The following is a 16,649-nucleotide window of genomic DNA, read 5'->3' as shown; positions in this document are numbered from 1 at the left end:
CGTATTACCTATTATCATTTTATACTCTCTTTTCCTTCTTTCAACCTTTTCTTACTTCTTTCAACTTTCACGCATCAAACGTCTACAATCCTTTTACGTATTTTTAGAATTTTCTAACAAAACTAACCAACGTTTTGACAAATTCCCATGCTGAATCAACATCGCTCCACCTTTCACACACTCAAGTTAGGAACGCGTTTATATTATTTACGCATCCTTGTTACACACCTCGTCTTTTCACCCTATATTTTTACGCTCTTATCATTACCTGTTTTACGCAAAACGTTTCACATTTCCAAACGCTTTTATTTACACATCTAATTTACACATTTACGAGTTACTTCTTTCTACCCTTTCCTCGTTTCATACTTTCTCTCCCACGCTCGCACGCAACCAACGAGATAATACATTTTCTCATTGTCAGCGATTAAACTCTCTTTTCCTTCTTCCTCTTGTTAATCCTCTTACTGCTCGTTGTTATTCGTCACAGTCCATTTCTCCAGATGCATCGTCCATCCATGCTCGCAGGGCAATTTATACAAAGAAAAACAAACCTATAACGATAATGATAACCTATAACTAGGCATGAGATAATTAGAATTACCCTTCGCATTGTATTTACCACAATTTGCGATCAACGTACCTTTGCGTTAAATTTCCATATACACAAAATATCTTACATAGTTCCGACCAACGAAAAACTCTGCAACAGTGGAACATGCGCTCGTCAGACGACCGAGTCACCGTTATGAACTACGTAGAGTTCGGATCGATCACTTTGTCCAATAAACTATTCTAATACTTTCGAATAAATTCAATATCGTATAAAAGATCCAATCGACGTATTGCCTTTGTTACGACGCTATTGCGTCTATGTCGACTTCTCTGTGTTGCATATAATTTTAATGTCGTCTTACTTAGTTTAGTTAAACTCAACTAATGCATACGCTGCCACAGATGTTACCCAACTGTAAGTAGTATTCACTGCAGTGATACTGGTAACTTATCGCGAATATTTCTCGACGAAATTTATGCGAGTTCGCTCCTTATGTGTGTAGGAAAAAGTTGATTGAAATATTGATTTCTACAACATGTCGAAATATCATCGAAATCGAAGCCTAGTCAGTCTTTCTACAGTTTCGACCGAATCTTCTTTTTAAAACGATCTTAAACTGGATTCTTAAAATGGATTCCGTGGATTTTTCGTTGAGACAACCATTTTCTATGCAAACTTTTGGAAAAAAGATTCAAATTAAAATACTGGGATCAACTACTCCTGATTTGATCATAGCTCGGATAAAGAAGGGAAGCAAAGCTGCCCCATACGCAATGCCTAGGGTTATTGGCATGTTCGAAGACGAGAAAAAATCGTCAAGCCGATTTAATAATTGGAGATTGTTTATGATTACATGATGTACACGTAGCATGCAGTATGCTGTAAAATCCACTAACCGTCGCTACACATATGTATGTACCTCGAGAGGAACAACGCGCGTATACACTTACCTGTACTTACCGAATCTTTGCATTCAAAAATTCAATCACCGCAACGCAACGAGGAAAAAGGAAAAACCAAGAAGGAGAACAAAGTCAAGATAAAGTGCGAGTTTCAATGTGCGTGCACCATATATTACCTTTACCTTTACTTTAATACATAATTGTTTTGTGTTTTACTTTCCATTTCTAATACTGGCGTTGCTGAACATGCCAGTTGTTATCCTGAGTTTTTTTAAAACGTATCCTTATATTTATCGCAGAAATAAAATGAAAGCAATCTCTTTATCTATCAAACCCCTACGATCTTTATTAAATATGCAACTAAAATATATTGCTTTTTAATTTCATTAAAAGTTCATGTAGTTGAAAGCAACACGGTAAAATAACTCATTGCTGTTTGAATAATCTGAAAGTATGTGTTACAATAAAATTATGTATAATCTTACCATCGTATAAAATGAGTCGCGATAGAAAATATTTACCGCGAGAAAAGTTTCCATTGACATGGTCGCTACTTTGAAAGCTGTGATTTTGCTAAATATTAGAGTCCTTGCGAGTAAAAATTTATATAAATTATGACACTTTTTAGGAAATATATACCACATAGCATCGCATCTAGATGAATTAATCATCAATTAACTCTTGAAATATAAGAGTGCAAACGTTTCAGAAAAGTAAAGGAGATATTCTTACGCCGCGTTGTACACCTCTTCGCTGTGATTCAATAATCTTTGCCCAGGAAGGCAGAGGACGAATATGTGAGCAACTTGCGCGAATGTAAATGATCCAAATCGTATCGTATCAGCTGCATTGCCTAGTTTCATTACAGTCTAAAAATCGTAAAGCGTTTATAGATTTGAATTAAAGAAGAATATTCTAATTTATAATTACATAATGTTGTACAAATACTCGCTTCGACTCCTGCAATGCTAAGGCAGACAACGTTAAAGAACAATTGAACGAATATGGATTTGGCGAACAATGATTCGACAAGATTACAGTATCTAAGAAAAATAAAATCCATCTGTCGGTATGACGTGAAAGAAACAAACAGCATGACTGTACACTAGGATGGACCTTACTCAACTTATTTGTCAAAAGTTAATCTTGAGTTCTTTTTTTCAAGACACCCCTTAGAATAGTACCACTAGATGAATATCATACATAATCTATGAAAAATTTAGAATCGAACGGCAAATCGTGTCACGTTGATTTTGAAAATTTGTTTGTTTTTGTGACTCGTTTCTACCGTACCGCGTTGCGGTACATCGTAAGTATGATATGTGTCACGTGTCTCAGATATATCGTTGAATTTATCTTTTTTTTTTTTTCTTTTTACGCAAGCGTTGCCGGCAGTCTTGAAGAAACAACAAGAAATTGAGGAAACAACTAGCCTAAAACCGAATACATTGATGATATTCATTTTTAAATGAATTATAATAGCCGTTTCTTACAGTCTTGCATGCGTACGTTCTGCACGGAGTCGTTAAGCTCGCCCGATCTTCGTGTACAAACAGAAGATAAGCAGCTGGCGGTCGGTAACTAATACCGACCTGTTTTGCTGCGACAGGCGTACGACTGTACTAGGCAGCAATACCGGTGTAGCGGTACCGGCGCCTTTTCTCCAATATCACGAAAGCTAAGCGAGTTCAGCTCTTGTATGTACATATCCAAAAATCATTGAAATCGAAGGGTACTTAGCTTTTCTACAGTTTCACGCAATTTCAAAAAGTACAACTGGTACGCGATATTAGACGAAAAACTAATAGAACTACAAGGAAGCGGAATATTAGAAAAATCAGAGGAGGAGGTATCAAATAGCCGATATAAGGAACAAAATTGAAATCAAAACGTTCCTAGATGATAGAGATAAAGCTTTTGCCCCAAAATACCGTCCGATATATGATATAAATATATATGTATAAAGAGTTTAACAAATTCAAACGGGGAAGAATACTTAAGCCTTGTATTACCAATAATTTACAGGATTAGGACAATTGTTCAAATATGCTTAGCTGGGAGGCATGAATGTAGTATAGTATCAGAAGGGAAGGAAAAGAAATAAAAATAAATGACGCGCAAGTATGCCAGCTGTGTAACATGAGAAGGGAAGAAACCTTGAAATTTGAAACATGAAACCGTTTGAAACATCGCTGTTTCGCGCGATCGTGGCACAACTCGCTTTATTTACGCTTGGTTTAACACTTGACGAATTCGTTCTTACAATGAATTATCATTTACACGACTACTTTGTAGTACAAGAGCGGAACGCGACCATTTTTCTATCAGGTCTCGGAATCAGAAGTGACTCCCCTCGTCCGTTGGCTCTGGTATTTTACACTGCGGCTGTCAATTACTGTGAAATACCCGAGTTCCGCGGTATGGCATCCATATAACGTATCTCGATATGTCCCCGATATCAACGATATGATGTACAGAGGAGAAAAGAGAGAAAGGACTTCCGACAGGTACTAAGCATCGAGAACAAAGAAGAGGCAAAAAGCATTTTTAATTACGTACAATCAACGATAAAGATGAGAAGACCGCACTTGGATCTGTAATAAAGCTTAATATATTAGAAAAGATACTTTTATATACAACCATAAATGTGAATATAGCTGTATATAGTACGTACTGTATGTATATATCATTGTATCGTATACGCTGTACTAGATGTTACATATTAATTATGAAGAGAGAGAGAGAGAGAGAGAGAGAGAGAGAGTTAAAGTAGTATAATAAAATAGCAATATAATATAACTAACTAGGAATAAGAATGCAACAACCCCTCGTTGTATATTAGGCTTTGAGCCTAACGTACAAACAAATAATAATAATAAATATTGTTACAGAGCGTAAGAAGACAAATTCAACGATAAGATGAACATGTATACTTACTATATATACTACGACGTGGAAAAAATAGTCACAAAAATAAAAAAATTGTTTGCAAAATCGATATGGTACCTGGTCGCCTGGTCGATTTAAAATTTTGTACAAATCACTTTTTCATCCAGTAGCAGAAGGATTGTCTCAAAAAACTTTGATAACGGGAGAATCCAAGTCCATCCTACCGTATACTAAGCCTACCGACCTTATTGCATTTTGATATTCTTTTATACAAAGAAACAGTTTCGTACAAATTTTCTTCTCATCTTCCGGCAATAATTCGGTATTTTTGTAGTTTTCGAATAAACGATGATCCTTTAAATTTATCAAACTACTCGCATCCAAAATGTGCACAGTTCTCAATTCGTAACTAGAAAAATTTCTTTTTCACATCAGAATTTTAAACATAATAGAGATATATGTAAACTTTACCTCACAATTGCGAACAAAGCACAGCCATGTTGAGCGTATAGCATGTACGTAGTATCACAAGAAGCAATTAAATTGGCAATCATGGCTATTGTCATGTATGAATGTATGAACAGATAATAAAAATAGTGTTGTGTATCCACGCCATAATCGAGTTCAATTGGAAAGCTTTTCTCTTCAGAATGATTCGAGGGTATAATGAAATCAATTAGCAGCGATATTGCTGGTATCGTTATGTAAGCCACCACTGTTGTGTAAACGTATACTAGGATGGGAATAAGAAAATTTGTTACCCTTTTAAATAACTCTGAAGAAAGTTCGAGATCTCAGACACTTACAGGCATAATAAAGTGTAATTTTTCTTCCTTGTACGTCATAATATCGAAGAATCAGCTTTTCTGGACGATTCGCATAGTAATTATGGTTATTTTTAATGAATAAGAGTACATCCCTCATCTGTTGAAAGAAGAATAGGAGAAACATCATTTAATTAAGAAAGAAAGAAGAAATTAAGAAAGAAAAGTTTCTTCTACATTCTCTAGAATGTAGGAATTCGCAAATATATTTTCGAAAGTTTTCTTCATCGTCGTGTGTAAATTTTAATTGCAACGATAAACAAGTTGCTTTCATCTTGTGAAAATTATTCCCTATGCAACGATTCAAATAGAACCCGTTAATTAAATTAACAAATCGCGCTCAATCCTTAATAAATATTACTTTGTTAAGCGAAATAAATGCATGTAGTACCTTTTTTGTGTTAAAAATTGCGTTGAGATACATCGACATAGAAAGGAAGAGTGCTATGATCGGTGGCATGCATTCGATGGCTAAACCATAGTTGACACTCCATGCATTGGACAGTCCTCTAATCTGGAAAGATCAATATATACGATATAAAATTACAAAAATATGTAAATAAAAGTGTTTGATTACTCGAGAAAAGTTACAAAATTCTATTCCATGCCAAATTATTACATTCTTCTATAAAACGTGTAAATTCTCATTAACATACGAGTATAAATAATTCACTAAACGCTTGAAATTATCTCTTTGAACTGTCATTCATCGATCGTACAAGATCCACGTATCTTAACTTAGTTAAATGATCATTAGCAAACTGGTTTTATGATCACTTATTCGGGAATTACTGTACTTCAAAGAGAACAATCTCAATTAGATGACCTGTAATAAACTCTCTCCTTGTTTATCATATAATTACAATTGCACAACGTTTATTGTGATGTAAAGAGAAAAGAAGAAAGTATATTATATGAATTATATATATATATATATATATATGTCGGAGATGAAAGAACAGCGGAGCCTTTGGAATTTTGGATAATCCCGCAACATTGTAACCTAGAGTCTACTATAGCTGTAATTGAACAATTGTAGTTATTCAACCCGATTGTAATTGTTCGAGAGTCGTGATAATGAGCTTGGGCTCGAGGCGACAGTCAGTCGCCGAACGTAGCCGCGGTCACGGGATGAACCTTTTGCCTAACAAGGTATGGAGTAATTCTATAGCTCTCCTTAAAAGAAATATTCGGGGCGACACGAGACAATAAACATTCCAACGGTTTCTGTCCCGTGGCTCGCCACGTGCAGACCCTATTCTTCGAGTAAGATGATTGCCAGATGTCGATGCGTCTCCGCAGGACATGTTCGGCTAGCCCGAGAGCCCGTTATAAATCTTAAGGTTTAGTTAACTAAAGTCCTTCAAACAGACAAACAGTCTTTGTCCCAACTACGGGAAGATAGGGGAGACATATTTTTCAACTAGTGGCGTCTCCCACTAGCAACTTTCCCTCGAGGGCGGCTAACATCCTTTTCTAACCACCGATATGGAGATTGACCAATTAGCAGCAACGCCAATTTCCCTTACTTTCTGAACGAAGGCTTTTCTCGACGAATCCGATGATCTCGTGTCCTTAGACACACCCCATTATAGTTTTCCTCTGTGGCATCATCGGGACAGGAAAGGCATTCTCGTTCGCGATCTCAATGATGAGAGGAGTAACCCTTTACGACCAGTGAATATCACGCATCCGACTTAGATTTTGTGAGTACGTTCATCTATCATCCCGTCGACCGCGGATTCGTTATTGAACCTAGGATCATTGTCATTAGTTTCTCGAGTGCCTAACTACCACGGTTACTTGTCCGGCTCTATAATAATCGTATTTGCACTAGCCGATGTCTCCTCTATTGCACAACGACAACGTGTAACCCAAACGAAGATTCGTTTCACGCCCCTAACCCTAATTCTAATGTGCGCTCCGACATCAGAAGTGGGATCAGTGCCGGTTATAACAGTGCAAGAGCTTACGACCATCGTGCGCGAGTTAATTCCGTCGCTAGTGCAAGAATCGAGTGTGGAACCTAACAATTTTTCGACTCCGCTGCATGGTGCGCAGCTACCAATCTGATTATGGAGGAAAATCCTTTACAAAGCAGTTTCCTGAATATAATTTCAATACCGAGTGTCGAATCGACTTCCACGTAGTGGAGGCGCCAACTGGTAGATCAAGCCATCCGGGTGAGTCGTTTCCATTTTACCCCGATTTCGGAGCCGAGTGTTCGCTAATTAAAGAATCCGTAGTCTTGAGAATTTCTGGCAAAAGAACGATTGATATAGTAGTAATGCGAGGAATAAGAGATATTGGTACTAAACGTATCGCTCAAATCTTGCCCGTTGCAGGTGTTAGTGGTTAGAGATAAATTTTTCATGTCCTGGCTGATAGTTATTTAAAAATACGATATCGCGATTGCTCGTCAAATTTTAAGCCAAGATCTTGACGTAATATTACACAAACTAGCCTCGCTATGTGTAAAACAAAAATAATTCATGCCCGTAATAAAACCGCTGAAAACGAGATCGATGTCAATGAAGTTGACAGTGAGGTACGTGGTAGTGATAAAAGTCGATTAATCTTTCTTTTCGAAAATTCAGAGATTCATCCGTTACGGGTTCCCTACGTACTCGTACAAAAAAAAATACAGGACAGTTAGAAGTACAATTAATTGATCCTAACATCGCCGTACAAGGAGTCCTAATAGACTTCGCGAGCGCAGAGTAGTACGTGATAGAACAAGCGACTTAATTACAGCCAAAAATCATAAAGCCTAGTAATTCACCGTTCGCGAGCCCCGTGTTACTCGTGAAGACGAACAATGGTACAGATAGATGATAGACAGATTTTCGAGAACTAAATAAACATACGGTCGCGGATCGGTAGCCTTTACCCCTCATTGCGGATCGAGTCGCGAGATTGCAAAAGCGAGATATTTTATTATTCTGGACATGGCCGGTGGGTTTCTCCAAACCCCTATTCATCCTAATTCTAGGAAGTATACAGCATTGATTACCCTCGATGAACAATTTGGATAATAAGTTGTTGTTTTCTTCGAATTCTTTTGTGCCTTTGTTCGATCCATTCGATGTCCTTTATTTGCATAACATAAGTGCGTGCGCGTTTAATGTTTCTTCCGGAAGTCATTTTCGGGACGGCGATACTATGCTGACTCCGTCGAAAATGGGGATTCTTATATCTTCGGACAACCCTAATAATTTTGCAACTCATACTTGTCTAAATATTCTAATATTTATGTTCTTCCTTGCTACAATTTTGTAAACCATCAAAGCGTTTACTACGGAAACCCTCAGGAGTAGTCGCGTGCCAAGTCTTCTGTAACATTTGACCCTTTTTAATTGTGGTAACATAAGAAATCATTTGGTCGGAGTGATCTGTACTACACTTTCCTTCATTGTATTCAGCAGCGGCTGCTGATTTCGATGTTGCGAACAAACGAAACGAGAGATCGTTCTTGAGATTCCTTTGAAAACACGTATAACAGCCAACGTGCCATTCGTACGTTGTCGTCTATTTGGATGATGTCCTAATTATTGCCGACTCGATAGATCAAGCTCTAAAAGTATTGCACACCGTACTAGATACCCTTGTAAAAGCCGGATTCTCCTTTAACTTTTCAAAATGTTCTTTTCTAAAGGCATCGGTACTCTATTTGGAATATGTAATTTACGTCGGAGAAGTTCGTCCCAATCCGGGTAAAATGCACGCCTTGAGTTCTTTACCTGCGTCAACGACCGTCACACAGCTCAGGCAGTTCATAGGTTTAGCCCTTTATTTCCGAAAATTCGTCCCTAAATTTTCACGGGTAATGAAACCCTTGTATGCGCTTACTTCCGATAATAAAAACATGACTTGGACAGATAGGCATGGAAAAATAAGGCAAAAGGTAATTTCCGCCCTGACCGACGCGCCGGTGTTAATGGTATTTGACCCGAACTACCCGATAGAACTTCGTATCGACGCTAGTTCGGATGGATAGGAGGTCATTTTAATGCACAGGGTTGAAGGTAAAAATCAAGTAGTGGAATATTACAGCAAAAGAACTAGCCCTGCAGAATCTAGGTATCATTCCTACGAATTAGAAACGCTAGCAGTTGTAAACGCCGTCAAGCACTTCCGTCATTATCTCCACGGACGAGAATTTCTTGTCGTCTCCGATTGTAATCCTTTGAAGGCTTCCAGTAGTAAGGTAAATTTAAATGACAGGGTTTACAGGTGGTGGGCTTACTTACAAACTTTTACTTTTGACATTCTGTACCGGGAAGGTAAACGAATGGCCCACGTAAATTTTGTCTCGCGAAATCCCGTAGACTTGGATCACCTTACGATCAACGAAGTCATAGAGAAGGAAATCAATCTGACCGAAATCTCCGAAGACTAGCTATTAGTGGAATAACGTCGCGACTCCCAAATTTCTGGGATCGTCAATAAATTACAGAACGAAGAGCTCGCGGAAGACGTCGCGAATACGTATGAGTTACGGTCCGGTACCCTTCATCGTAAAATACAGAGAAAAGGCAGAACTCTCTGCTTGTCCATTGTCCCCAGAGGTTTTAGATGATCTGTTATTAACCATGTGCAACAGTCAATTATGCACTTAGGTTGGGATAAAACGCTTGAGAAACCGTGCGAGTGTTACTGGTTCGAAGGAATGGCGGAGTATGTTCGCCAATTCGTAGAGAACTGTCACGCTTGTCAAGTTTCAAAGGCCAGTTCAGGTAAAATACAAGCTGAATTACATCCTATACCTAAGACCAGCATACCTTGGCATACAGTTCACGTGGACATAACGGGCAAACTAAGCGGTAAAAGTGGTTCGAAAGAGTATGTCATTGTTTTGGTCGACGTCTTCACTAAATTCGCATATCTGCATCATACTCGCAAAGTAGATTTCCTTAGTACCGGTAAAGCACTTAAGTACTATATTTTTATTCGGCAGTCCTTGCCGGATAATAGCGGACCAAGAGAGGTGTCCTAACGGGTAAAGAATTCCAAGATTTCTGGCAAGGTGAACACTAAAACTCCACTTAATCTCAACCGGTGCGAGTAGGGCCAACGGTCAGGTAGAGCGTATTACGGTACGTTGAAAATTATGTTCACGATCATAGAAACGACCGGGCGATCGTGGCTAGACGCGGTTGGCAAAAATACGGCTGGCTTTAAATTGCACCACCAACCGCGTGACTAAATCGAGCCCATTGGAACTATTAATTGGTGGAACAGCAAAGACCTTACGACTCATTGATACCCGATAATATCGAAGAAAAAGAAGTAGATATCTCTGATGTAAGACAGCGGGCAATAGAGGATATAGAAATTAGTGCTAGGTACGATAAAGGTGGAGTTGACAAAACTAAAACTAAGGTAGTTAGGTTTAACCTTGGTGATTTTGTATTATGCAAAAACGAGGAAAGAAACTAGACGAAGTTAGATCCGAAATTCAGAAGTCCATTCGAGATAGCAAAGATTTTGGAAGGAGGTAGATATACTTTAAAAACCTTAGACGGCAAACAATCATATAAGGACAGACATGACAGACTGAGAAAGATGCTAGAAAGTTGCGCCCCTGCTGAGATGGACGTCTGTGGTGGTGACAACGATGGTGATAATAACGATGCAAGTGCACTGACCTCAGAGGATCATTAACACCACGTTGTGGTCGTAGTGTATACCCACAGTGACGTTTTGCGTATCTGCAATATATCCACTGTGATGTCTCATACATCTGTAATATACCCACAGTGACGTTTTGCGTATCTGCAATATATCCACTGTGATGTCTCACACATCTGTAATATACCCACAGTGACGTTTTGCGTATCTGCAATATATCCACTGTGATGTCTCATATATCTGTAATATACCCACAGTGACGTTTTGCGTATCTGCAATATATCCACTGTGATGTCTCATACATCTGTGATATACCCACAGTGACGTTTTGCGTGTCTGCAATATATCCACTGTGATGTCTCATACATCTGTAATATACCCACAGTGACGTTTGCGTATTTGCAATATATCCACTGTGATGTCTCATGTATCTGTAATATACCCACAGTGACGTTTTGCGTATCTGCAATATATCCACTGTGATGTCTCATACATCTGTAATATACCCACAGTGACGTTTTGCGTGTCTGCAATATATCCACTGTGATGTTTCATACATCTGCAATATACCCATAGTGATACACCCAACGTAGCAATATGATCCAACCAACTGAGATTCATCAGTGTACGAAATCGAACATGATCTGTCGTGTCATTACGGTCTGGCGACTCACAGAACGCAACTAGCACTTTGAATACAAATTATAACGCTACAAATTCTTGTTCTCTTTTAGTTTTGTGTTGTCAAGCCTCCGAACGAAATTTTGTTATTGCACTGGACCCTTGACTTGCTTGGACATTTAGTTAAATCGTAAATAATGTCAGTTGAATCTAATGAAAGAAAACACGATATTTTAGTTACACACGAGGACGTGTGATAGTCAGGAAGGCCGTGTCGGAGATGAAAGAACAGCGGAGCCTTTGGAATTTTGGATAATCCCGCAACATTGTAACCTAGAGTCTACTATAGCTGTAATTGAACAATTGTAGTTATTCAACCCGATTGTAATTGTTCGAGAGTCGTGATAATGAGCTTGGGCTCGAGGCGACAGTCAGTCGCCGAACGTAGCCGCGGTCACGGGATGAACCTTTTGCCTAACAAGGTATGGAGTAATTCTATAGCTCTCCTTAAAAGAAATATTCGGGGCGACACGAGACAATAAACATTCCAACGGTTTCTGTCCCGTGGCTCGCCACGTGCAGACCCTATTCTTCGAGTAAGATGATTGCCAGATGTCGATGCGTCTCCGCAGGACATGTTCGGCTAGCCCGAGAGCCCGTTATAAATCTTAAGGTTTAGTTAACTAAAGTCCTTCAAACAGACAAACAGTCTTTGTCCCAACTACGGGAAGATAGGGGAGACATATTTTTCAACTAGTGGCGTCTCCCACTAGCAACTTTCCCTCGAGGGCGGCTAACATCCTTTTCTAACCACCGATATGGAGATTGACCAATTAGCAGCAACGCCAATTTCCCTTACTTTCTGAACGAAGGCTTTTCTCGACGAATCCGATGATCTCGTGTCCTTAGACACACCCCATTATAGTTTTCCTCTGTGGCATCATCGGGACAGGAAAGGCATTCTCGTTCGCGATCTCAATGATGAGAGGAGTAACCCTTTACGACCAGTGAATATCACGCATCCGACTTAGATTTTGTGAGTACGTTCATCTATCATCCCGTCGACCGCGGATTCGTTATTGAACCTAGGATCATTGTCATTAGTTTCTCGAGTGCCTAACTACCACGGTTACTTGTCCGGCTCTATAATAATCGTATTTGCACTAGCCGATGTCTCCTCTATTGCACAACGACAACGTGTAACCCAAACGAAGATTCGTTTCACGCCCCTAACCCTAATTCTAATGTGCGCTCCGACATATATATATATATATATCATATATTCCGCTATATATTCCAATCAAAAAATCGCATAAAAATAAAATTAATTCACACGTCACACTGTTAGCTTTACACATCAAGAAGATTAAAGACACCGTCCGCACAAAGGGTTTATTTCATTCTAAAATGAAAATCGTTCTACTGCAGGCAATCATTTTCCTATAGGTTGGTTTCAGCGACTCGTTTAATATGATAGCAGTCGGTCGTTTCGCTTATTAAGTACAATGTTCTGCGTATAATGACGAAAAGAAAGAAAGAAGGGACGATGAAACAACAATCTTCTTTAATTAGCTATCATTTTGCGAATATATCTGACATGAAAGGAATAGAAACTGGAGGGAACCTTGTGGGATAGGTAGACGTGAAAATCTTGTCTCTCGCATTTAATGAATACGGAACGATGAACTGTTTCGGCTATTTAAATAATTAACTGGCCCGTTAATAATTTAACAAGCAAATTATCGTCAATTGCCTTCGTGCAAGTTTTATTGATTCGTTTTTACACTAGTCTACGACACACGTTGTATGTAAGTCGGAGCAATGAATGAAATGCGATGATAATCGGCATGGATTTCTTCGAGCAGCCTGCCTTTCGATTGAACAAGCGTCTTTTGTCATTCGTAGGAGTATGGCCATTTCAGAGTACTCTGCCGAAACTGTCAAGGCAAAGTGTTGTTTTAATCCCGATCTTCGTTCTCCTTACGGCCGAGGTAATTGAATAGGAGAGAAACGAATTAATTTTTGTAATTACATATATCATAACTAGATTGATTCTATTAAAACAAAAGTCTGTAATGATATAGGATGAAATTAGAAAAATACACGATAGAATTTTATTATAGTTTCGTCTATGGTTCGATAAATTTGATATATTCCATGCCAAATCATCTTAAAGCACAACTGTTTGAGCCTAATATAAATTTGCACTGTGTGTTTGTGATAGTAAAAAGGAAATCCATTGTTTAAACGATGTAATATTTCCAATTAAATTAGATAAGTACGTAAAAATTTTGTAATAGAATTTAGCTATTATACAATCTGAAATATATCGATAAATATAATACCCTATGTTGTGAACGCAAACAAAAGGAGTTAAGGTGCAAGAACAATACCATATGTGAGGATCACAATGAATTGTCACGTAACAGTGCATCGTTACAGGATTTAAATATTTGTCGGAATCGACATTGTCAGCTTGGTAAGGTCAACGCGAAATTTATTAGCTTATTTGTACAGGGTATATAAATATTGTTGGTAATGATCATCACAGCGTGATTCTATATTTTCGATTCGGTGAATGTTTGACTAAAGAAAAGGTCTTGTCAAAATTGTCCTTGAAAGTCAAGGTCAAAAGGTCAGACATTTTTGCTTGCCTCATATATTCTACTCGTCGCGAAAACCAACTTTGTAACATGAACCACGGACTGCAACTCAACCGTTCTCCTGAAAAGTGATGTCAAAGTTTTGGTAATTATTAAACCGACTGTTCACATGACTAAAGTTTACAAAGAGTTTACATTGAGAAAGTATTATAAATAGCGCGTTAATGACGAAACAGCAGGAAGCTACAAATAAGCTCGTGAAATATGTCGGAATCCAGTGGGGAATAATGGAAGACCACTACGTGCAGAGATGATTCCTAGGTAACGTGATTTTCAACGATTATATCAACAATTTGATAATGAAGAATTAATATTGAAACGCGTCCGATCACATCACCGAGCACTTTTTCACTAATGGGGTTATGCAGAATAGCTTGTCAAGTGCCAATCAATCGTATGACAATGCGAAAAATAATAATAAAATTTGCCACCCTCAAGCACTCCAACCAAATGACTATGCTGCTTGACGAAATCTTTCCCGCTGAATGCTAAATATATTGCAACACTAACCACGCTTTTGGCAACGTTTGTTTTGTTACAGACGAAAGCAACCATCCTCGATCAACGAAATGTCAAGATTTAGGCTCACGGAAATTCCCAAAAATGGTTGAAAGATTTAATCAGGTATGCTTCACCGACAACCTATGGATAGGAGTTATCGTAAATATGTTGCACCTGTTAACTTGTATCCAAGCAACAAAATGAGGCCAATAACGTGGTTTCCAATAATTCTAAGTAATATGAAAGGAACTGCGACGATATATAACATTCTTAAAATTTACACTACTAGGAGTCATTTAACGATACAAACACACTCTATTGTAAGCGGATCCTAGCTTCTAGGACATAACATTAGGCGTTTACGTAACAAAGGCAATATAGACGGATAGGAACGCGATACACAATAATGCACTAGCACAATGTCCTTTTCTTTTTTTTGTCTTTTTTTGTCTCGTGCCGTTGCTTTAATGTTCGATATATAAACAAAAAGACAGTCGCTGGATACCTCGGGAACACCTCGGAAGGACAGGTGTTGCTCGTGGACAATCAATTAAGCGCCTCTGTGATAGGTTACCAATCTTGATATGTATAATCTTACCAATTTTAAATTTTGGATCAAAATTCATAGAATTAATAAATTTTACGTCATTAGGTCAGTGATGAAAGTAAGATGGATAAGTGTTATGGATCAGAAATCTATCGTTACGTCGATTCTTATCTACGGTCAATTTGTTCTTCTACTTTTATCATTACTGTAAACGAACGGGCATGTAAAACAGATACGTCGTGTCAGAAATATTATTTACTGTCCGTCAACTAGTAAAACTACTATTAAAATGAAATCTAGGTTTTTTATAACTAAAACATAATCGCGAAGAAATTAAATTTCATATTAAACCTAAGAAAAACTTTTGTGTATTGAGAATATATTAAAATTATTGCATCACTCTCTTGATTCATTACCGTTCGAAAGGACGTTTCGAAAGGGCCGTTTCGTTTCTTCTTTAAAAGTAAATATAGTATACAATTAATTTCTCCTTTTAAGACAACGTAGTTTGATTATTGGGCGATTTTGTTACTTTTATACTTGCCTATCTCGAATAGAAAGGCACATATGAAGTTTTCTGTAGGACCGTACAATTACATATAGGTTTTTGCAGCGTGAAACCACAGACGAATATTTATTAGTCAACGATGAAATTAAATAGGTTCTTGGATATGTTAGCGTAAAGTTGCTTCCAGCATTTGGCAGATGGGGGGTGGTGGTGGGGGGGCAGTACTAGTCGGGAAACAACCAGAACAATGAGCGTGAGCAACACATAGCGAACACTCTTATTTCCTCTCTGGTTGAAGACGAGAGGCCGTGTTACAGATTGCAGCCACAAGTTATCGCGGTCATGCACGATATTCGACCAGTGATATGTATAGATATTATGAACACGAGACTCCGTGAAACCGCATGAGACAACTTGATCGCGGCCATATTGCAGCTTTAGTACGAAGCACCACTATAGGTTGTCCGGTGTACTTCGCTCTGCTGTACTCCCCATAACTCTCACGGCACTCAACATTTCGCCACTACATGCATACATACATACATACCTTATATATTTATAATCTTGTGTGTTTCTATAAGATTTAATACGGAAACTCTATAATGCTATACGATTTCAAACACGATTCGCACGAATATAAATACGTACCCACATTTTGCAGGTATTATTTTATTTGTAAACAACCTGTTTGTAAAAGTTATTAGTTCCTATTCCCCCAATCAGAACTGTGGTTAACAATAATTCTCCCATTCACGAGTTAGGAGGTTTCTAATTGTATGTAGGTATACTTTTACACGATTGACGTAAAACTGTGTTAATACACAGTTTGTCCTACCTTTCAGTACTACTGACAGTAAAATGCGTGAACGAAGAAGTTTGTCCTGTCCGATATCGAGCTACTTGAAAACAAACTCTCGTTTACCTCGAACGGTGGCGTCAGCAACCCCGACGCCGCCCACGCGCATGCACTACCCTGATCGGGGGTTGAGAATGAGGCGACGAGCAGC

General features: G+C 38.4%; 1 protein-coding gene across 1 annotated transcript; it reads right to left on the bottom strand.

Moving 5' to 3' along the window:
• Positions 1–1,403: 1,403 nt before the first annotated feature.
• Positions 1,404–16,592, bottom strand: LOC117155284 (odorant receptor 13a-like). The gene is made up of 9 exons (XM_033331132.2): positions 16,478–16,592; positions 5,563–5,685; positions 5,154–5,271; positions 4,819–5,080; positions 4,592–4,756; positions 2,411–2,501; positions 2,191–2,327; positions 1,980–2,112; positions 1,404–1,903 (listed from the first exon to the last, which is right to left on the bottom strand). The coding sequence occupies exons 2-9, from the start codon at positions 5,629–5,631 to the stop codon at positions 1,853–1,855; spliced, it is 1,026 nt and encodes a 341-aa protein (XP_033187023.1). The 5' UTR covers positions 5,632–5,685; positions 16,478–16,592; the 3' UTR covers positions 1,404–1,852.
• Positions 16,593–16,649: the final 57 nt, after the last annotated feature.

This window comes from Bombus vancouverensis, chromosome 7, assembly GCF_051014615.1.
Source record: "Bombus vancouverensis nearcticus chromosome 7, iyBomVanc1_principal, whole genome shotgun sequence".
NCBI lineage: Eukaryota > Metazoa > Arthropoda > Insecta > Hymenoptera > Apidae > Bombus > Bombus vancouverensis.
The sequence above is the reverse complement of the archived record's forward strand: the minus strand, read 5'-3'. Positions and strand labels throughout refer to the sequence as shown.

Coding starts and splice junctions, on each gene's coding strand:
- LOC117155284 (XM_033331132.2), bottom strand. CDS start 5,631: ATGCCACCGATCATAGCACTCTTCCTTTCTATGTCGATGTATCTCAAC. Junction 2,328..2,410: donor TTAGCATTGCAGGAGTCGAA/GCGAGTATTTGT, acceptor TACGATTTTTAG/ACTGTAATGAAACTAGGCAA. Junction 1,904..1,979: donor CAATGGAAACTTTTCTCGCG/GTAAATATTTTC, acceptor ACATACTTTCAG/ATTATTCAAACAGCAATGAG.